This window comes from Salmo salar, chromosome ssa22 (assembly GCF_905237065.1).
Source record: "Salmo salar chromosome ssa22, Ssal_v3.1, whole genome shotgun sequence".
In the NCBI taxonomy this organism is placed as follows: domain Eukaryota; kingdom Metazoa; phylum Chordata; class Actinopteri; order Salmoniformes; family Salmonidae; genus Salmo; species Salmo salar.
In genome coordinates, this window is record NC_059463.1 from 48,187,588 (window position 1) to 48,212,056 (window position 24,469).

The window sequence follows — 24,469 nt, forward strand, 5'->3', positions numbered from 1 at the left end:
AAACGCATGAAAGTGCTGTTTTGAATGAATGCTTACGAGCCTGCTGGTGCCTACCATCGCTCAGTCAGACTGCTTTATCAAATCATAGACTTAATTACAACATAATAACACACAGAAACACGAGCCTTAGGTCATTAATATGGTCGAATCCGGAAACTATCACGTTTATTCTTTCAGTGAAATACGGAACCGTTCTGTATTTTATCTAACGGGTGGCATCCATAAGTCTAAATATTCCTGTAACATTGCACAACCTTCAATGTTATGTCATAATTACGTTAAATTCTGGCAAATTAGTTCGCAATGAGCCAGGCGGCCCAAACTGTTGCATATACCCTGACTGCGTGCAATGAACGCAAAATGACTCACTTTCACCTGGTTAATTTTGCCTGCTAACCTGGATTTCTTTTAGCTAAATATGCAGGTTTAAAAATATATACTTCTGTGTATTAATTTTAAGAAAGGCATTGATGTTTATGGTTAGGTACAGTTGTGCAACGATTGTGCTTTTTTCGCAAATGCGCTTTTGTTAAATCATCCCCCGATTGGCGAAGTTGGCTGTCTTTGTTAGGAAGAAATAGTCTTCACACAGTTCGCAACGAGCCAGGTGGCCCAAACTGCTGCATATACCCTGACTCTGTTGCAGAGGTGACACATTTTCCCTAGTTAAAAGAAATTCATGTTAGCAGGCAATATTAAAACCTCTTACAGCTCCTTAAGGATAGGGGGCAGTATTGACAATTTCGGGAAAAATATGTGCCCATACTAAACTGCCTCCTACTCAAACTCAGAAGCTAGGATATGCATATTATTAGAAGATTTGGATAGAAAACACTCTGAAGTTTCTAAAACCGTTTGAATGGTGCCTGAGAGTATAACATAACTCATATGGCAAGCAAAAACCTGAGAGAAATCCTACCAGGAAGTGGAAATCTGGATGCATGGGCTCTCTTCAAGTCGTTTCCACTAGATGTCAACAGTCTTTACAAAGTTGTTTGAAGCGTCTACGATGAACAGAGACCGAATGAGAAGGAGGGGAAGTTGTTGAGGCAGGGGGTGACATCAATTCTTGGCGCGCGTTCATAAGGATGGATCCTCCAGTTCCAAAACCTTTTTCCAAGACACAGGAACCGTCCGGTTGAAATATTACTGAATCTTCACGTTCTGAAGGCCCTAAAGATTGATGTTTTACAACATTTGACATGTTTGAACGAACATAAATAAACTTTTTTTAACTTTTTGTCGCGACATCGTCCGCGCACTTTCTACACTTGGAGTAGCTTACTGGACGCACGAACAACAAGGAGTTATTTGGACATAAATTATGGACTTTATCGGAGAAAACAACATTTGTTGTGGACCTGGGATTCCTGGAAGTGCCTTCTGATGAAGATCAAAGGTAAGGGAATATTTCTAATGCAATGTATGATTTTAGATGGCTATACAGATAGCCACCATCTTGGAGTCTAGTGTATTTTTCTGAGCTCAGTACTCAGATTATTGCAAAGAGTGCTTTCCTCGTGAAGCTTTTTTGAAATCTTTCATAGCGTTTGCATAAAGGAGATGTTCATCTATAATTCTTTGAATGACAGTTTAATTTTGTATCAATGTTTATGACAAGTATTTTTGTAAATTGTGGCGCTGATCCACCGGCAGTATTTGAGGGAAAATATTTTCTTTACGTCACGCGCCGATGTAAAATGCTGTTTTTATATATAAATATGAACTTTATCGAACAGAAAATGCATGTATTTTGTAACATGATGTCCTAGGAGTGTCATCTGATGAAGATCGTCAAAGTTTAGTGCTGCATTTAGCTGTGTTTTGGGTATTTGTGATGCATGCTAGTTGCTTGGAAAATGGCTGTGTGGTTGTTTTTGTCGATGAACTCTAACATAATCTAATGTTTTGCTTTTGCTGTAAAGCCTTTTTGAAATCGGACAACGTGGTTCGATTCAGGAGAAGCGCATCTATAAAATGGTGTAGAATAGTCCTATGTTTGAGAAATAGAAATTATTAGATTTGGTTTTGAATATGGCGCTCTGATTTTTTCACTGGCTGTTGATCCCGCTAACGGGATGCGAGCGGCAAGAGGATAAATTATTAACTAAATATGCAGGTTTAAAAATATATACTTGTGTATTGATTTTAAGAAAGAGATTGATGTTTATGGTTAGGTACAAGTTGGAGCAACGACAGTCCTTTTTCGCGAATGCGCACCGCATCAATTATATGCAACGCAGGAGGCTAGATAAACTAGTAATATCATCAACCATGTGTAGTTAACTAGTGATTATGATTGATTGTTTTTATAAGATAAGTTTAACGCTAGCTAGCAACTTACCTTGGCTTCTTACTGCATTCGCGTAACAGGCAGGCTCCTCGTGGAGTGCAATGTAAAGCAGGTGGTTAGAGCGTTGGACTAGTTAATCGTAAGGTTGCAAGATTGAATCACCGAGCTGACAAGGTAAAAATCTGTCCTTCTGCCCCTGAACAAGGCAGTTAACCCAACTGACTTGCCTAGTTGTGTGTGTGTGTGTGTGTGTGTGTGTGTGTGTGTGTGTGTGTGTTATTAAAAATACTAAAAAAAAAATACTAAAAATTAAAATACTAAAATATAAAAAATGTAGGCAAATCGGTGGCCAAAAATACTGATTACCGATTGTTAGGAAAACTTGAAATCGGCCCTAATTAATCAGCCATTCCGATTAATCGGTCGACCTCTAATAATGTAGCAAGTGAAAATTTAAATCAAATTTTATTTGTCACATACACATGGTTAGCAGATGTTAATGCAAGTGTAGCGAAATAACACATCCAAACTGCCCCAATAGCCAGAGACGATGGCTCACATACAGTCCAGTAAGATTGGCTAGACGCCAGAGGTACAGGTTCAACCACAGTACAGCCAAAGCCCCTGGAGCAGTTTAGGGGTGAATGGAGGAGGAGGATGTCCCAAATGGCCTCCTATTCCATATTTAGTACGCTACTTTTGACCAGGGACCATAGGGCTGCACCAGAAGTCCACTATAAAAAGGAAATAGGATGCCGTTTGGGACACAGTCATAGTCTACACTATACACAAATCACTACACCGCATCCGCCACGTAAACGCGCAACACCACATCAGCCACGTAAACGCCCAACACCACATCATCCTCGTAAACGCCCAACATGATAGCCTAACATGCTGACCACACCAAACGCATGCGTGAGCATTACAACAACAACAAAAATTACACACACGTTATTCAATCATTGAACGCAACAGCGAGCTTCTGCGTGGCCAGGCGCTAAAATAGAACTTGGTTCTATTTGTGACGATCAATGCGCTGCAAGTCTTGCATCTCAAATCTCTTCATTGTTTTTTAGGAGCATATACCCACGTGGGTTATTGAAAGATGAACTAACGTCCACACTCCAGTCAGTTGTAGTAATGCACTGTAAAGTTGGTTGCCAACCGCCATTTAAAGTCCAAAGAAGAAAAAGAAGCATGAGGAAGGAGGAGAGATGACGAGAAACTAATATGGTTTACCATTTTATCTGTGGATTAACTGTCGGCGTAGAGGACCTTGTGCCTTTCAGGTAAAATAACAACCCAGTGTTTATATGCCAGGACAAATTAGATAGCAAAAGCAAGCTAGCTATCTAATTTTCAATAAATGTTTAATGCTTTTCGACCTGTCCCTAAATTAATTTAATTGGTTCAGAGTTTGTTTTGATATTTCAACCTGCGTGTCCTGATCATGTCTGGTGTGGGGGTACAAAATCAACATGCACGCGAGCGGTTTGGTCAGCATGTAACTCTACCCCATTTAGTATTCAGCGTTTTCATTTTAACATCCAAACTAATGTGTATTCTTGAGTGAGCTCATAGCCTAAAGCCCCTATTCAGTGTCAATCAACAACACAAACAATGACACATAAAATCCATCTCACTCGTGTGTTTGTTAGCTCTCGATAACCTGGATGGGCGAAAATGTTATGGGTGTTTACATGAATTATTGAGTGGCTGTTTCCCCCGACTTATGAATTCACGTAGAGGGCAACTATGGGGCAGGTCACAGACATACAGAAACATAACGCATGAAGGGAGGACATTCTCCCCATGAACATGTAATCCAGTCTGACAAGAGCACTTTTTGAAACCTCGAGACATCGTCCTCACTGTGTGGATCTTAGAAGCGTTGCGCTCCTCTACTCATAGGTCAAAAAGTACATATTCTATTTCCGAACACATTCCAAAATAGAACGCTCCCATAACGTTTCCCATTTATTCACACATATAATTTGTGAACCTCAGACATTTCCAACCCCCTCAGTGTCATGAATCATGACTCATGAAGATATGGCCCGGACTATATTTAACCCCGTTTTGTTCTGTCCAATAACAGGTCACGGCCTGTTTTCTTAATCCAGCTCAGATTAGAAAAGCTGGTCTCGGATCAGTTTTGCTTTTTAGATCATAATGAATAAGACTATAGGGACCAGGTGACCTGAGCCTAGATCAGCACTCCTACTCCAAGTTCACATTCATATCTGAATATGGGCTGTGGACTATGGTACACACAAATAAACAACAGTGTAATTGGTGACTAAGTGGACTGGACTTTGTTTCCGGCTGTGACTGAAAATGTTACTGGCTGTCAAATCCTTGCTTGTTTCTTCAACTCCTCTCAAAGCACATTGGTGGAGAGGATCCAAGGTCCCTCCCTTGGTCCTCCTCCTCCAATGTGCTTTGAGAGGAGTTGAGGAAACAAGGACTGGGGAAACAAGGACTGGACATCTAGTAGGTCTAATATTTGCAGACACAGCCTCAGTGATGACGTGTTAAGGTAACGTAGGTAGGTACGGTACCCGTCTTTACGGAGCTCTGCACATTCATACTCCAGGAAGACCATCTGTCGGGGGTAGTGGCCACACACCTCCCCGTTGGCGTTGTGGATGACACTGTACTTGTAGTCTCGGCCAAAGAGCTCCAAGCAACGCTTCTCTATCGTCTCGACCTGTAAGAGACAAGTATACCAAAGTGGTGATTGATAAGACTTTCGTGAAACGCATAGTCCCCTCCACACAAAGAAGAAAAAACAGGATGTGTAGCTACGTTAAGTTGCCACACCCTGGGAAGAGCCAATGGTACAGTTGTCCCATGTCCCAAAATGTAGGCCTATTTTCAACCACCGTGGTTTCTGTCAACATTGAGGTGATGCTCATGAGAAACTGCAGACATACACATTAAAAGGTGCCTTGTGAAAGATTTCCTGCTACGTGTTTGGTCACTTCTAAATCACATATGAAATATAACCACTAGATTTTTGAAGAATATGAACCGATATGCTTACCATCTCATCATTACCCCCAAAATAAGGACACCTTCCTTCATTGTATAGCCTTTGACCATGTCATTCTTTGACCACTATCATAAATGACTTAGCTAAGTGCTACTCACATGGCATGCGTCTTACTGAGAATATCGTTCCATGCATGTTTGTTTTTGTTGGCGGGTTTGAAGTCGTATGAAAAAGGTTTGACTAAGTCTGAGTATCTGGACAGTTAAAGAAATAGACTACTTCCGAAGGAAGGAGATTCTAACGTCTGGAGCGGGTCAGCAGTCTGATTGCTGGCACTAGGCACTGCAGGCTGTTGTTTATTTGAAGCGCGCTTAAAGGTAAGGGACGTTTGGCGTACCATCTCGGAGTAAACACATAGCAACAACTGGCTATAATGACATGAAGAAATCACAGTTACAAACATGTATGCTGAGGACCTCGAACTTACCCGTGGCGTGACTTCTTTCGCTCTGTACTGTGTCTTCGAAAACAAATCTATCAAATCCGCTATTTCCTCAGTCTTTCTGCCTGATATCATTAGCCCGGAGGCCGTGAGACTCCCAGACACGGAAGGGAACGCAGCCATCATCGTGCCGCGACCGACCGTGGGTTCTATCCGAACTCTTCCGCCCTCAAACACCGCAGCACCTTGGGAACGGGAAGACCCACCAGGCCATCCCTTCCCAGCCAGTTTCTTCCTGACTGCCCGCTTCAAAGGGCCGGAACCGGGTATTCTCCCCGAATTCAGGGCACCGCTATGTTGGTACCCTCTAGAAACAAGGATGTATTAACCAGCCAGCAGGCTAGCTAACCCTTCCGAGTAAAACTTGCCAGGCAAGCAGAATGTATAGTAATTTGTTTACGTGGCTAAGCTAGTGGTGGTGGATTTGGTTGGCTAGTTAAAGTAGCTATCGTTAGTTAAATAATGTTAGGAAGTATCCACACTTAAAGTTAAATCCAACACATTACTAAACGTTTTGCCTAGAAAAATGAATGCTGACTGGTTTTTAGTCCTTGCCCTCATCACTCGTATCTTTGGTATTGAGCCGTTTGTTGACAGAGGAATACTCCGGGCGCCTGACTCAGGAAATCACGAGGACTCCTGGCCTAGTCACGTTTCCTCTGTAATTTATTCATTTCCTCTCCTCTTCCCCAGTAATGACCAAAAAATATTAACCGTTCCAAAACGATTAAATCCGTAGCAGCAGCGATTTAAAAGCGTATGTATTAGTCTTGATCAAAAATCACACGAGTGTCGCAATCCGTGAACTGTCTCAAGGAACAAGTGGTAAACAGGAAGTTGAAACCAGCACGTGACCAACATCGCCCCTGAACTATATACTGCTCAAAAAAATAAAGGGAACACTTAAACAACACATCCTAGATCTGAATGAAATAAATAATCTTATTAAATACTTTTTTCTTTACATAGTTGAATGTGCTGACAACAAAATCACACAAAAATAATCAATGGAAATCCAATTTATCAACCCATGGAAGTCTGGATTTGGAGTCACACTCAAAATTAAAGTGGAAAACCACACTACAGGCTGATCCAACTTTGATGTAATGTCCTTAAAACAAGTCAAAATGAGTCTCAGTAGTGTGTGTGGCCTCCACGTGCCTGTATGAACTCCCTACAACACCTGGGCATGCTCCTGATGAGGTGGCGGATGGTCTCCTGAGGGATCTCCTCCCAGACCTGGACTAAAGCATCCGCCAACTCCTGGACAGTCTGTGGTGCAACGTGGCATTGGTGGATGGAGCGAGACATGATGTCCCAGATGTGCTCAATTGGATTCAGGTCTGGGGAACGGGCGGGCCAGTCTATAGCATCAATGCCTTCCTCTTGCAGGAACTGCTGACACACTCCAACCACATGAGGTCTAAGATTGTCTTGCATTAGGAGGAACCCAGGGCCAACCGCACCAGCATATGGTCTCACAAGGGGTCTGAGGATCTCATCTCGGTACCTAATGGCAGTCAGGCTACCTCTGGCGAGCACATGGAGGGCTGTGCTGCCCCCCAAAGAAATGCCACAACACATCATGACTGACCCACCGCCAAACCGGTCATGCTGGAGGATGTTGAAGGCAGCAGAACGTTCTCCACGGTGTCTCCAGACTCTGTCACGTCTGTCACGTGCTCAGTGTGAACCTGCTTTCATCTGTGAAGAGCACAGGGCGCCAGTGGCAAATTTACAAATCTTGGTGTTCTCTGGCAAATGCCAAACGTCCTGCACGGTGTTGGGCTGTAAGCACAACCCCCACCTGTGGACGTCGGGCCCTCATACCACCCTCATGGTGTCTGTTTCTGACCGTTTGAGCAGACACATGCACATTTGTGGCCTGCTGGAGGTCATTTTGCAGGGCTCTGGCAGTGCTTCTCCTGCTCCTCCTTGCACAAAGGCGGAGGTAGCGGTCCTGCTGCTGGGTTGTTGCCCTCCTACGGCCTCCTCCACGTCTCCTGATGTACTGGCCTGTCTCCTGGTAGCGCCTCCATGCTCTGGACACTACGCTGACAGACACAGTAAACCTTTTTGCCACAGCTCGCATTGATGTGCCATCCTGGATGAGCTGCACTACCTGAGCCACTTGTGTGGGTTGTAGACTCCGTCTCATGCTACCACTAGAGTGAAAGCACCGCCAGCATTCAAAAGTGACCAAAACATCAGCCAGGAAGCATAGGAACTGAGAAGTGATCTGTGGTCCCCACCTGCAGAACCACTCCTTTATTGGGGGTGTCTTGCTAATTGCCTATAATTTCCACCTGTTGTCTATTCCATTTGCACAACAGCATGTGACATTTATTGTCAATCAGTGTTGCTTCCTAAGTGGACAGTTTGATTTCACAGAAGTGTGATTGACTTGGAGTTACATTGTGTTGTTTAAGTGTTCCCTTTATTTTTTTGAGCAGTGTATATATATATATATATATATATATATATTTCAACAAATCAATACAAAAAGTACATGGGGAACACAAGTGTATGTATAAAGAATATACAAAGTACATTTGGGCTAGGGGATACAATATCACATTACCTTAAGGGACATACACACATTTATAATTCTAACAGCTTTTTTGTTGGCAGAGTAAAATATACTTCAATTTATTTTTGTGAGGTAATAAAATGTGGTGTTTTGTTTGTAAATTTACATTTGTGAATATGAGATGTGACTACAAGAATAATGAAATGAATTACATCAAATTGTTTCAACTTATTTCTATCATAAGTAAAGAATCCAAGCAGCACCTCTCTCCATAATAGTGTAAAATCTTCATAAATATGTTCAATTATAAATCTACTGATGTCTTGCCACAGTTTTCTTACATGAATACAATGACAAAAAAAGATGCAACACTGTTTCTGGGTGGTCATTACAAAAGGTACAATCAGATATTTTTAATTTTTTAGTTCTTCATATAGTGGTTGGCAGGATAATATTTATGAATAATTTCAAAACAAACTTCCTTCATTTTGTTAATAAGTAGGTATGCGTGTGGCAACATCCAAACTTTTTTCCAACAGACATTATCAATAAAACCATTCCAATAATGCATGACATAAGGTATAGATACAACATCCCTTTGAAACAAGGCTCGTATAGACCTATTGTTGTTGAATGGACTAAAAGAAAAACAGATCTTTCCTACTGATGAGTCAACAGGGTCAATGGAAGGTAGGCTCTGAGGGTCAGGTCTTGACATGTTCCTGAATAATAAAGCAACACCTGAGGGAATGGCATCTAAAACAATTGCAAAATCTTTAGGTGTTACAGGGATCTTGTAAAGTGATAAGAATTCCTTATAATGAAGTAAAAGACCCTCTGCATTTACAAGTTGGCTCACCAATAGGATATTATTTTGGAACCAATATTCTAAAAACAAAGAAGTATTTTTATACAATATGTCTTGATTATTCCATATATAATATCTGTGTGGAGAATAATTATATTTATAAATTAAGGATGACAAGAATACCTGGCGATGAAAAGCATAGAGTTTCATTGGAACATTGTCAATATTATAATTGCAAACCAACATGAAGTTAAGGCCACCAAAAGTAGAGAAGACATGATGAGGAATACAATTCCACATAGAAGTGGGTCTTCTTAGGAGTTGATCTTAAAAGTATATCCAATTGATCTTTATCCAATTGATCTTAAAAGTATTATTTAAGGTAGAAAAGTCCAGAAAATTCAGCCCACCATACTCATAAGTGTTCATTACAACAGTTTTCCTAATGTAATGGGTACAGTTTCTCCACAGGAAGTTGAAAAGCATCTGGTCTAACTCTTTGCTTATTTTACCATCAAGATATAAAGATAGAGCGGCATATGTTAGTCTAGAGATACCTTCAGCCTTGGTTATTGGGACTCTTCCTTTTAAAGATTAGTCCCTCTGTAACCATTGATTTAGCTTCTTCTGGGTTTTTGTAATATGAGGGTTAAAATTTAGTAAGCCTCTAGACTTCTGATCCTTTGTAATGGTTATGCCTAAATATGTAAGTTCTTCTTTCACTGGAATACCATAATATGAAGGTGTCACAATCTTTGACAGCCATGAGTTCACATTTATTAATGTTAAGATGTAGACCAGATGCTTTGGAAAAGGATTCTATCACATTGATCGATATGGGACTTTGACTGGCGTCTTTCAGAAAAAGTGTAGTATCGTCAGCCAGCTGGCTTATAATAATTTATTTTACCATCTATGGAAATACCTTGTACAGGACTATTATTTAAAGAATTTGTAAGAAGTTTGGTGATTAATAAAAATAGATATGGTGAGATAGGACAACCTTGCCTAATTCCTCTCTTTAATAACCTCTATGGGATCGATGTCCCCCCCGCGGGACAGTTGAGCTAATGTAGGCTAATGTGATTAGCATGAGGTTGTAAGTAACAAAAACAAATCCCAGGACATAGACATATCTGATATGGGCAGAAAGCTTAAATTCTTGTTAATCTAACTGCACTGTCCAATTTACAGTAGCTATTACAGTGAAATAATACCATGCTATTGTTTGAGGAGAGTGCACAATTATGATCTTGAAAATGTATTAATAAACCAATTAGGCACATTTGGGCAGTCTTGATCCAACATTTTGAACAGATATGCAATGGTTCATTCGATCAGTCTAAAACTTTGCACATACACTGCTGCCATCTAGTGGCCAAAATATAAATTGTGCCTGAGCTGGAATAATACGTTATGGTCTTTCTCTTGCATTTCAAAGATAATGGTATACATTTTTTTTAAACGCATGTTTTTTTCTTTGTATTATCTTTTACTACATCTAATGTGTTATATTCTCCTACATTAATTTCACATTTCCACAAACTTCAAAGTGTTTCCTTTCAAATGGTATCAAGAATATGCATATCCTTGCTTCAGGTCCTGAGCTACAGGCAGTTAGATTTGAGTATGCCATTTTAGGTGAGAATTTAAGAAAAAGGGTTAGATCCTTATTACCTCAAATCTAGGTGAGGTGACATGTTTCAGTTTGATAGAGCTGTTACCATTCGTATAGAGAGTCTTAATAGCCTTACAGAAACAATCCCCAAAGCCAAATTTCTCAAGGGAGTGAAAGAGGAACTGATGCTTTATAAAAATAAAAAAAAGAATATTAAGCTATCCTCGGTTATTAGGTCTGAGTAGTCAAGTATGTCTAATACTAGTCTGATATTGTTAGAAATATATCTGTTCCACATAAAGGCAGACTGTGTTTCATCAATGATTGCATCCAGGACTTCTTTAATTCTTTTTCAAGTAGTAAGGCTAATAATTGGACACCACTTATCGATGAGCAGCACTTTTTTTTAGGCTTAGCTGTCAGTGTTATTAACCCCTGAGTCATTGTAAGAGGGAGAATATTGTTTTTAAAGTCTTTTTAGAGACTCCATTCCATTAATGCCTGGGGATTTATTGTTCTTTAGATGTTTGATAGGCTCAATAATCTCTTCAACTATGATGGGTTCATCACACTGTTTAGATTCTATATCACTGATAGAGTGAACATTATTCTGTGAGTGTAAAAACATATCTATGGATCCCTGACAGTACGTACACTGCTGCCAATTAGCTGTAAAAATTAGTTAGACATTAATTTTTGGTCATCTGTAATAACACCATCTATGTTTAAATTATGGATAGTGTTATTTGTAGAGTGACATTTCTCAAGTCTAAAGAAATAGGATGAATTCTGTTCTCCCTCCTCAATCCATTTTTTCCTAGATCTAATAAAGGCTCCTTCTGCTTTTAATCTCTATATATTATCCAGTTGATTTAATCTATATATGTTATCCAGTTGATTTAATCTATATATATTATCCAGTTGATTTAATCTATATACAGTGCCTTGCGAAAGTATTCGGCCCCCTTGAACTTTTCGACCTTTTGCCACATTTCAGGCTTCAAACATAAAGATATAAAACTGTATTTTTTTGTGAAGAATCAACAACAAGTGGGACACAATCATGAAGTGGAACGAAATTTATTGGATATTTCAAACTTTTTTAACAAATAAAAAACTGAAAAATTGGGCGTGCAAAATTTTTCAGCCCCCTTAAGTTAATACTTTGTAGCGCCACCTTTTGCTGCGATTACAGCTGTAAGTCGCTTGGGGTATGTCTCTATCAGTTTTGCACATCGAGAGACTGAAATTTTTGCCCATTCCTCCTTGCAAAACAGCTCGAGCTCAGTGAGGTTGGATGGAGAGCGTTTGTGAACAGCAGTTTTCAGTTCTTTCCACAGATTCTCGATTGGATTCAGGTCTGGACTTTGACTTGGCCATTCTAACACCTGGATATGTTTATTTGTGAACCATTCCATTGTAGATTTTGCTTTATGTTTTGGATCATTGTCTTGTTGGAAGACAAATCTCCATCCCAGTCTCAGGACTTTTGCAGACTCCATCAGGTTTTCTTCCAGAATGGTCCTGTATTTGGCTCCATCCATCTTCCCATCAATTTTAACCATCTTCCCTGCCCCTGCTGAAGAAAAGCAGGCCCAAACCATGATGCTGCCACCACCATGTTTGACAGTGGGGATGGTGTGTTCAGGGTGATGAGCTGTGTTGCTTTTACGCCAAACATAACGTTTTGCATTGTTGCCAAAAAGTTCGATTTTGGTTTCGTCTGACCAGAGCACCTTCTTCCACATGTTTGGTGTGTCTCCCAGGTGGCTAGTGGCAAACTTTAAATGACACTTTTTATGGATATCTTTAAGAAATGGCTTTCTTCTTGCCACTCTTCCATAAAGGCCAGATTTGTGCAGTATACGACTGATTGTTGTCCTATGGACAGAGTCTCCCACCTCAGCTGTAGATCTCTGCAGTTCATCCAGAGTGATCATGGGCCTCTTGGCTCCATCTCTGATCAGTCTTCTCCTTGTATGAGCTGAAAGTTTAGAGGGACGGCCGGGTCTTCGTAGATTTGCAGTGGTCTGATACTCCTTCCATTTCTATATTATCGCTTGCACAGTGCTCCTTGGGATGTTTAAAGCTTGGGAAATCTTTTTGTATCCAAATCCGGCTTTAAACTTCTCCACAACAGTATCTCGGACCTGCCTGGTGTGTTCCTTGTTCTTCATGATGCTCTCTGCGCTTTAAACGGACCTCTGAGACTATCACAGAGCAGGTGCATTTATACAGAGACTTGATTACACACAGGTGGATTCTATTTATCATCATTAGTCATTTAGGTCAACATTGGATCATTCAGAGATCCTCACTGAACTTCTGGAGAGAGTTTGCTGCACTGAAAGTAAAGGGGCTGAATAATTTTGCACGCCCAATTTTTCAGTTTTTTATTTGTTAAAAAAGTTTGAAATATCCAATAAATTTCGTTCCACTTCATAATTGTGTCCCACTTGTTGTTGATTCTTCACAAAAAATTACAGTTTTATATCTTTATGTTTGAAGCCTGAAATGTGGCAAAAGGTCGAAAAGTTCAAGGGGGCCCGAATACTTTCGCAAGGCACTGTAGCTGTCATAATGCCTGCCCCCAGGGGGGCTTGCTTGTCCCAGCACCACCCGCCCGTCAGCCCCTATCCTCCAGAGGGGACTCCACCACAGACCGTTAGCTAGCTGTCATAATGCCTGCCCCCAGGGGGGCTTGCTTGTTCCAGCACCAATGACCCCTGTAAAAGATTGTGGAAGGAAATGTGAAGGCAAGGTTGGGTCAGTTGTTATATCATAATGAATTAGACTATAATAACTTTGGTGCTAGAGTCTGGTCCAGTGGTAGGACTGCTGAGTGTGGACTTAACATTGCCCTCCGGGTAGAGCTGTTGAGGAGATGTTTCATCACCACACCAGCAGTCATGAGTCATGACCGCAGTAAAATTCCACGTGACTGTTGAGTCATGGTAATCTCCCCTTATGCACTTTGGACATGCATTGGTAGTACCCAACTTGCTAACGACCATCAGGTCCTAATGGCCTGGTACTCAGGGCTCTATTGTCCCTCCATCAGGTCCTAATGGCCTGGTACTCAGGGCTCTATTGTCCCTCCATCAGGTCCTAATGGTCTGGTACTCAGGGCTCTATTGTCCCTCCATCAGGTCCTAATGGCCTGGTACTCAGGGCTCTATTGTCCCTCCATCAGGTCCTAATGGCCTGGTACTCAGGGCTCTATTGTCCCTCCATCAGGTCCTAATGGCCTGGTACTCAGGGCTCTATTGTCCCTCCATCAGGTCCTAATGGCCTGGTACTCAGGGCTCTATTGTCCCTCCATCAGGTCCTAATGGCCTTGTACTCAGGACTCTATTGTCCCTTCATCAGGTCCTAATGGCCTGGTACTCAGGGCTCTATTGTCCCTCCATCAGGTCCTAATGGCCTGGTACTCAGGGCTCTATTGTCCCTCTAACCATTAGAACCTTAAATGCAATAGAAAATCACATCAAACACTTATCATCAAAACAGTATTGTGCTTTTAAAACTCACCTCACTGTGATTGATCAATTTGAAGAAAAGGTTCAACAACAGGTTCACACGGAGTGTAAAACATGGTTGTTGTGGATGTTGTTTCAAAGCCAAACACAATGAAATGGACAGCGCTTTCTAAGGTGATGATTAATTCAAAACACCAATATGCATATTAGAGCTCATGCATATGCCTATATAAGAGCCCAAGGCCAAAGAAATCCCTGAATTAAAATAATGATTTAGTCATCATACAATACATAGCCTACCACATATTACGCATTGCAGAGAAACATTTACTTTTTTTTATTTAGGATGTCTTTGGTACATAATTGGTCTAGCCTATAATCCAAAATTAAACATATTTGAGTAATTGCCTTTGAGTGTGGACTGTATTATTATGCATACTGGATGGACTGGTTACCTTATGCTACGCTCCAAACTTTCTATCCTTGAGCTCTCAGTATACTGATGCAGGTCTTTAGATGTTGTACACATGAAATTGTCATTCCGAACGTTATCCACAACGTTATATTCCCTTTTGTGCGACTAGAGCCGTTTCCCCTATCCAGCTGTTCCATTCTCTGTAGCCTCTGCAGAGTCCCTAACAACCAGATGTTCCAGTTTTCAGGGGAAATGGAAAGAGACTGTGACATGACTTCCGCTTTTGGACGAAAGAAAGGTCATGGCTAGAAGGGTCCAGCTTTTGTCAAATTATCGTCAGATTTTAGTTTTTGTAGCAGGTTAGGAGAATTTACGCAGCAGGTTAGAATAATTCACTTAGCAGGTTAGGATAATTAGGTTAAGGTTAGGAAAAGGGTTAGGGTTAGCTAAAATGACAAAAAAAATCAGCTTTTGACATTAATTTGCCACAAGCTGTCTTCCTTTTTTATTTATTATTATTATTATTTTTTTATTGGAGAAAAATCTGTATACATACAAGAAGTATACAAACAGACAATGATAACATATGCTAGTGGGTACAACAAATTACACATTATACAAAGACCTTAAAAGATGCACACATATTGATTGTTTTAACAGCTTTCTTATTAGAAGAATGTAGAATGGTCTTAATGTACTGCTCGAATTCCTTCTAGAAAACACAGAAGAGTGTTTTTTTATTAGTGAATTTACATTTATGAATATGACATTTTGCCATTAGCACAATTACATTTATAAAGTAAAATTGTTTATCTTTATTATGGTTAAGGAAACCGAGCAGCACATTCTCCCATAAAAAACAAAAGTCATCAAGAATATTAACAATGATAAAACTGTGAATATCTTTCCATAAATATTTTATATGTAGACAATGCCAAAATAAATGCTAAACTGTTTCTGGATGTTCAACACAAAAAGTACAATCAATGTTAATGTCTTTTTCAGCTGTCTTCCTTCCAGCCATGACCTGTTATCACGGTGACACACCAAGAAACTCCTCCTCCACATTTACTGGATTGGTCGAACAATACAGAAGAGAACCTACCCCAACAGTTTTTTAAAATTCTCTTCAAGACCGGTATGTAGGCACAGATTATCCATTATATTGACCAGATACTCCATTGGCCGCTCTAACAATGAAAATAAATGTCTTCAAAAATGGAAGGCAGTCAGGAGGAGGCGAGTTCAGGTGGGACCATTCTAGCCAATGAGAGGGCAGATAGGAGTGTGATAACAGGCACAACTCCAATATAACGTTTTTTCTTTTTTTCTCTCCAAATGAAATAAAATCTAATTTATTTATATAGCCCTTCTTACGTCAGCTGATATCACAAAGTGCTGTACAGAAACCCAGCCTAAAACCCCAAACATCAAGTAATGCAGGTGTAGAAGCACGGTGGCTAGGAAAAACTCCCTAGAAAGGCCAAAACCTAGGAAGAAACCTAGAGAGGAACCAGGCTATGAGGGGTGGCCAGTCCACTTCTGGCTCTGCCGGGTGGAGATTATAACAGAACATGGCCAAGATGTTCAAATGTTCATAATTGACCAGCATGGTCAAATAATAATAATCACAGTAGTTGTCGAGGGTGCAACAAGTCAGCACCTCAAGAGTAAATGTCAGTTGGCTTTTCATTGTCGATCATTGAGAGTATCTCTACCGCTCCTGCTGTCTCTAGAGAGTTGAAAACAGCAAGTCTGGGACAGGTAGCACGTCCAGTGAACAGGTTGAAACTTGAGTCGCAGGCAGAACAGTTGAAACTTGAGCAGCAGCATGGCCAGGTGGACTGGTGACAGTAAGGAGTCATCATGTCAGGTAGTCCTGAGGCATGGTCCTAGGGCTCAGTCCTCCGAGAGAGAGAAAGAAAGAAAGAGAGAAAGAAAGAGAGAATTAGAGAGAGCATACTTAAATTCACACAGGACACCGGATAAGACAGAAGAAATACTCCAGATATAACAGACTGACCCTAGCCCCCCGACACATAAACTACTGCAGCATAAATACTGGAGGCTGAGACAGGAGGGGTCAGGAGACACTGTAGCCCCATCCAATGAAACCCCCGGACAGGGCCAAACAGGTAGGATATAACCCCACCCACTTTGCCAAAGCACAGCCCCCACACCACTGGAGGGATATCTCCAACTACCAACTTACTATCCTGAGACAAGGCCGAGTATAGCCCACAAAGATCTCCGCTACGGCACAACCAAAGGGGGGGGGGGGCGCCAACCCAGACAGGAAGACCACGTCAGTGACTCAACCCACTCAAGTGACGCACCCCTCCCAGGGATGGCATGGAAGAACACCAGTAAGCCAGTGACTCAGCCCCTGTAATAGGGGTAGAGGCAGAGAATCCCAGTGGAGAGAGGGGAAACCGGCCTGGCAGAGACAGCAAGGGCAGTTCGTTGCTCCAGTGCCTTTCTGTTCACCTTCACACCCCTGGGCCAGACTACACTTAATCATAGGACCTACTGAAGAGATATGTCTTCAGTAAAGACTTAAAGGTTGAGACTGAGTCTGCGTCTCTCACATGGGTAGTGTCACGGCTCCTCCTCTGGTTCCCCCTGCAGACAGAGGAGGGTCGTTAGTGATTGCCGCTGGTGTGATTGGAGCCACCTGGGCTCAGGGTATTTAACAAACTGCTCCACTAACCTCTCTGTCTTCTCGCTTGGCTCGCTCTCTCTCTCTCTCTCTCTCTCTCTCTCTCTCTCTCTCTCTCTCTCTCTCTCTCTCTCTCCCTCTCTCTCTCCCTCTCTCTCTCCCTCTCTCTCTCCCTCTCTCTCTCCCTCTCTCCTCCTCCAGGTATGATCCGGTTTTGTTTGTTCCTTTGTTGGTTTATTTAGTTTCCACTCAGTCATGTTCACACACACATATTCACGCATACATGCACCTTACATACACCTTACTTTATGACAATTCGAAACCTCATTCCTTTTTTCTTTGTTTAGAATTTATAGTTTTGTTTGATAATAAATAACTTTTTGAATTGGCCTATACCGGTTGTTGATGTCCTCTCATTTTTGCCACAGGCTATGAGCCGGCCTGTGACAGTAGGCAGACTATTCCATAAAAATGGAGCTCTATAGGAGAAAGCCCTGCCTCCAGCTGTTTGCTTAGAAATTCTAGGAACAATTAGGAGGCCCGCGTCTTATGACCGTAGCGTACGTGTAGGTATGTACGGCAGGACCAAATCGGAAAGATAGGTAGGAGCAAGCCCATGTAATGCTTTGTAGGTTAGCAGTAAAACCTTGAAATCAGCCCTTGCCTTAACAGGAAGCCAGTGTAGGGAGGCTAGCACTGGAGTAATATGATCAAATGTTTTGGTTCTAGTCAGGATTCTAGCAGCCGTATTTAGCACTAACTGAAGTTTATTTAGTGCTTTATCCGTGTAGCCGGAAAGTAGAGCATTGCAGTAGTCCAACCTAGAAGTAACAAAGGCATGGATTAATTTTTCTGCGTCATTTTTGGACAGAAAGTTTCTGATTTTTGCAATGTTACGTAGATGGGGAAAAAAGCTGTCCTTGAAACAGTCTTGATATGTTCTTTAAAAGAGAGATCAGGGCCCAGAGTAACGCCGAGGTCCTTCACAGTTTTATTTGAGGCAACTGTACAACCATCCAGATTAATTGTCAGATTCAACAGAAGATCTCTTAGTTTCTTGGGACCTAGAACAAGCATCTCTGTTTTTTCCGAGTTTAAAAGTAGAAAGTTTGCAGCCATCCACTTCCTTATGTCTGAAACAGGCTTCTAGCGAGGGCAATTTTGGGGCTTCACCATGTTTCATTGAAATGTACAGCTGTGTGTCATCCGCATAGCAGTGAAATTTAACATTATGTTTTCGAATGACATCCCCAAGAGGTAAACTATATAGTGAAAACAATAGTGGTCCTAAAACGGAACCTTGAGGAACACCGAAATTTACAGTTGATTTGTCAGAGGACAAACCATTCACAGAGAAAAACTGATATCTTTCCGACAGATAAGATCTAAACCAGGCCAGAACTTGTCCATGTAGACCAATTTGGGTTTCCAATCTCTCCAAAAGAATGTGGTGATCGATGGTATCAAAAGCAGCACTAAGATCTAGGAGCACGAGGACAGATGCAGAGCCTCGGTCTGACGTCATTAAAAGGTCATTTACCACCTTCACAAGTGCAGTCTCAGTGCTATGATGGGGTCTAAAACCAGACTGAAGCGTTTCGTATACATTGTTTGTCTTCAGGAAGGCAGTGAGTTGCTGCGCAACAGCTTTTTAAATTTTTTTGGAGAGGAATGGAAGATTCGATATAGTCTGATATTTTTTTTAATAATTTCTGGGTCAAGATTTGGCTTTTTCAAGAGGGGCTTTATTACTGCCACTTTTAGTGAGTTTGGTACACATCCGGTGGATATAGAGCCGTTTATTATGTTCAACATAGGAGGGCCAAGCACAGAAGGCAGCTCTTTCAGTAGTTTAGTTGGAATAGGGTCCAGTATGCCGCTTGAAGGTTTAGAGGCCATGATTATTTTCATCATTGTGTCAAGAGATATAGTACTAAAACACTTTAGTGTCTCCCTTGATCCTAGGTCCTGGCAGAGTTGTGCAGACTCAGGACAACAGAGATTTGGAGGAATACGCAGATTTAAAGAGGAGTCCGTAATTTGCTTTCTAATGATCATGATCTTTTCCTCAAAGAAGTTCATGAATTTATCACTGCTGAAGTGAAAGCCATCCTCTCGTGGGGAATGCTGCTTTTTAGTTAGCTTTGCGACAGTATCAAAAAGAAATTTCGGATTGTTCTTATTTTCCTCAATTAAGTTGGAAAAATAGGATGATCGATACTGCATGGTACTGTCTTTCCAAGCTAGTCGGAAGACTTCCAGTTTGGTGTGGCGCCATTTCTGTTCCAATTTTCTGGAAGCTTGCTTCAGAGCTCGTGTATTTTCTGTATACCAGGGAGCTAGTTTCTTATGACAAATGTTTTTAGTTTTTAGGGGTGCAACTGCATCTAGGGTATTGCGCAAGGTTAAATTGAGTTCCTCAGTTAGGTGGTTAACTGATTTTTGTCCTCTGACGTCCTTGGGCAGGCAGAGGGAGTCTGGAAGGACATCAAGGAATCTTTGGGTTGTCTGAGAATTTATAGCACAACTTTTAATGCTCCTTGGTTGGGGTCTGAGCAGATTATTTGTTGCGATTGCAAACGTAATAAAATGGTGGTCCGATAGTCCAGGATTATGAGGAAAAACATTAAGATCCACAACATTTATTCCATGGGACAAAACTAGGTCCAGAGTATGACTGTGGCAGTGAGGAGGTCCAGAGACATGTTGGACAAAACCCACTGAGTCGATGATGGCTCCGAAAGCCTTTTGGAGTGGGTCTGTGGACTTTTCCGTGTGAATATTAAAGTCACCAAAAATTTGAATATTATCTGCGATGACTACAAGGTCCGATAGGAATTCAGGGAACTCAGTGAGGAACGCTGCATATGGCCCAGGAGGCCTGTAAACAGTAGCTATAAAAAGTGATTGAGTAGGCTGCATAGATTTCATGACAAGTATCTAAATATACGAAAACGTCTTTTTTTTTGTAAATTGAAATTTGCTATCGTAAATGTTAGCAACATCTCCACCTTTGCGGGATGCACAGGGGATATGGTCACTAGTGTAACCAGGGGGTGAGGCCTCATTTAACACAGTAAATTCATTAGGCTTAAGCCATGTTTCAGTCAGGCCAATCACATCAAGATTATGATCAGTGATTAGTTCATTGACTATAATTGCCTTTGAAGTGAGGGATCTAACATTAAGTAGTCCTATTTTGAGATGTGAGGTATCACAATCTCTTTCAATAATGGCAGGGATGGAGGAGGTCTTTATACTAGTGAGATTGCTAAGGCGAACACCGCCATCTTTAATTTTGCCCAACCTAGGTCGAGGCACAGACACGGTCTCAATGGGGATAGCTGAGCTGACTACACAGACTGTGCTAGTGGCAGACTCCACTAAGCTGGCAGGCTGGTGGACTGCATTTTTCCATTGCCAAGATAATCCATCCCCCTGACAGGTGTGGCATATCAAGAAGCTGATTAAACATCATGATCATTACACAGGTGCATCTTGTGCTGGGGACAATTAAAGGCCACTAACATGTGTAGTTTTGTCACACAACACAATGCCACAAATGTCTAAAGTTTTGAGGGAGTTCCTGACTGCTGGAATGTCCACCAGAGCTGTTGCCAGAGAATTTAATGTTAATTTCTCTACCATAAGCCGCCTCCAACATCGTTTTAGGGAATTTGGCAATACGTCCAACCGGCCTCACAACCGGAGCCCACACCTAACCGCGCCAGCCCAGGACCTCCACATTCGGCTTCTTCACCTGCTAGATCGTCTGAGGGGGAGGGATCGGGGCGCTGAGGAGTATTTTGGGCTGTAATAAAGCCCTTTTGTGGGGAAAAACTAATTCTGATTGGCTAGGCCTGGCTCCCCAGTGGGTGGGCCTATGCCCTCCCAGGCTCAACAATGGCTGTGCCCCTACCCAGTCATATGAAATCCATAGGTTAGGGCCTAATGAATTTATTTAAATTGACTGATTTCCTTATATGAACTGTAACTCTTTAACATTTTTGAAATTGTTGCATGTTGCATTTATATGCAGTCAATGACCAAATCGCTCTCTAATGTCCTCATGGATGGAATGTTATCAACATTTTTCATAATTTCATAATTAATAAATAATATTTGAAAAAAACTGTTGAAAATCTGGTGTTTCTATGTAAAACGGTTTTGTTATAGTCTTCTGGGATGTATATGCAAACTGAAAATGTAATACATTTCAACTCTATCTGACATGGTACATGTGTCTTCTTTTTTTAAAGTCAATAATCATGTGTGTGAGGTTGTAACGGTCGTCATTTGTAGTTGAAGAAGAAGTGGACCAAAACGCAGCGTGGTAAGTGTTCATAATATTTATTACCAAGAAACACTCAAACAAGAAATAACAAAAAAACAACAAAACGAAAACGAACAGTTCCGTCAGGCACAGAATGCTAAACAGAAAATAACTACCCACAAAACACAGGTGGGAAAAGGCTGCCTAAGTATGATTCCCAGTAAGAGACAACGATAGACAGCTGCCTCTGATTGGGAACCCTACTCGGTCACAACAAAGAAATATACAACATAGAATGCCCACCCCATATCACACCCTGACCTAACAAATAGAGGAATAAAACGTCTCTCTAAGGTCAGGGCGTGACAGAGGTGTATAATTTTGTTTCAAAGTAGATTTGTTTGACTACCATGAAACACTGTGTGACCCTGATTTAGCCCACTGCTTCAAACCAGAATAAAAAGCGAGTGTCTCCAGACAGAAGTTCTGTTCATCCGTAGTATACAACAGGAGGGGACAGAAAAGTAAACGCAAACGATTGTTTTCTGTCAGTGTCAAAACCCAACGAGCGCCGATCTACGAGCGCCAATCTACGAGCGTCTATCTACGAGCGCCTATCTACGAGCGCCTATCTACGAGCGCCTATCTACGAGCGCCTATCTACGAGCGCCTATCTACGAGCGCCTATCTACGAGCGCCTATCCACGAGCGTCTATCCACGAGCGTCTATCCACGAGCGTCTATCCACGAGCGCCTATCCACGAGCGCCTATCTACGAGCGCCTATCTACGAGCGCCTATCTACGAGCGCCTATCTACCAGCGCCTATCTACCAGCGCCTATCTACCCTGTGTAGGTAGAAGGTCCTTTGATCCACTGCTGTCACACACACGCACACATACACACACACACCGACCGAGGAGGAGAAGAGGCAGAGCGCTTTTTTCATTATTGATAATGAAGAAGAGGGAGAGAAAAAGAGGGTGGGAGGGATGGAGGGAGGAAGGGAAGGTGGGAGTGATGGAGGGAGGGTAGGTGGGAGGGATGGAGAGAGAGAAGGTGGGAGGGAGGGAGGGAAGGTGGGGGAATGGAGGGAGGGAAAGAAGGAGGGAGGGAGGGAGGGAAAGTGGAGGAATAGAGGGATGATGGGAGGGCGGGATGGAGGGAGAATGCCAGAGTGAAAGAAAGCCTCAAAGGAGTAGGAAAGAAAGGGAGGATGAAAAAATTATTGTCATAGAAAGGAGACAGTCAGAAAGGAGAGAGAAAATGTGGAGAAGCACCCCAAAAAAGAGAGGGGAATGAGATGGAACAATTGTGAGAAAAACAAGATAGAAGGACATTTAGGGAGTCTGATATGAAGGACGTGATAATGATTCAGATTCATCGTTACTATGACCCCCCCCTCCTTCCCTCTCTCCACAACCTCATATACCTCCCTGAAATTGATTCATAACACTGTGTCCTAAGGGCATCTGTCCTCTTTGTCTGGAGCAGGATTTACAACTGTTCTTCCGTCACATAACAAGGACAACTGGCCCTCGTCCACCGCTGCTTTCATTTAGCCACACACACAGATATGCATGCACGCACGCACGCACACACACAAACATGCACAACAGACACATGCAAACATAAGTGTACTGTAGAAACACATACACACAAAATCTAAGAATTTAACACTAGATACAGAAAAGCAAACACCTTTATTTTTTCTGGTCTGATTAGCATTTTAATGACTGAGTTTCAATTAAAACCACCGTCGTAACGGGTTGCTTTCTCACGCACTATTCATCATGCCCTGGGGAGCCACTTCATCTCTCTCTCTCTCTCTCTCTCTCTCTCTCTCTCTCTCGCTCTCTCTCTCTCTCTCTCTCTCTCTCAATCACAATGTATTCCACTTTGGTGAACACAAATGAAAGGTTATTTCAGTGTCGACTAATAGTAAACTAATAACAGATAATATCCTCTAGATTCAGGCATAACCTTTTAGAAGTTATATTACTTCATTAGATCACGCTGGAATGGAGTACTATTAACGTTATATTACTTCATTAGATCACGCTGGAATGGAGTACTATTAACGTTATATTACTTCATTAGATCACGCTGGAATGGAGTACTATTAACGTTATATTACTTCATTAGATCACGCTGGAATGGAGTACTATTAACGTTATATTACTTCATTAGATCACGCTGGAATGGAGTACTATTAACGTTATATTACTTCATTAGATCACGCTGGAATGGAGTACTATTAACGTTATATTACTTCATTAGATCACGCTGGAATGGAGTACTATTAACATTATATATTACTACATTAGATCACGCTGGAATTAAGTACTATTAACGTTATATTACTTCATTAGATTGCGCTGGAAGGTTGCCAACACAGACCATGGAGAAAAGATTTACACATATTATACCTACAGTAACCACAACCAAAACATATTCCATATTCCATACTTATACAAACCCTAATGCTCGCAATGTAGCAATTTTATTGTCTAAACGATGCTGCTCTCTCCTTGCCCTACATGTACAACCTTTGCGTGTGTGTGAGTGTGTGTGTGAAGCGGGCAGCTTGGGAGTTCTCCCTCTCGGCCTGAACAGTCCCTGTGTGGCCTACAGCAGTGTTTCCCAACTTCGGTCCTCAAGTATCCCCAACAGTACATCTTTTTGTTGTGGCCCCGGACAAGCACACCTGATTCTACTTGTCAACTAATCACGAGGCCCTTGACATGTTGAATCAGGTGTGTTTGTCTTGGGCTACAACAAAAATGTGTCCTGTTGGGGGTAGTGGAGGGCCGGAGTTGGGAAACACTGGTTTACAGGCCAGATGCGAACCAAGACCTCACACTACAGATGGGTCCCCAAAACGTGTTATTTTAT

At 41.7% G+C, this 24,469-nt stretch overlaps 1 protein-coding gene across 2 annotated transcripts in view; it reads right to left on the bottom strand.

Annotated features, from left to right (window-relative positions):
• The window catches only part of LOC106583633 (myotubularin-related protein 14), a 35,195-nt gene extending 28,546 nt beyond the window's left edge, over positions 1-6,649 (bottom strand). The window contains exons 1-2 of one of the 2 annotated variants that reach the window (XM_014168034.2): positions 5,779-6,649; positions 4,858-5,006 (exon numbers count right to left, since the gene is read on the bottom strand). In XM_014168034.2, coding sequence (XP_014023509.2) covers positions 4,858-5,006; positions 5,779-5,919 — 290 coding nt within the window. In that variant the 5' untranslated portion in view covers positions 5,920-6,649. The remainder of the gene's footprint in view (positions 1-4,857; positions 5,007-5,778) is intronic. The other variant, XM_014168035.2, reaches the window with a different exon arrangement.
• Between the last annotated feature and the right edge of the window lie 17,820 nt (positions 6,650-24,469).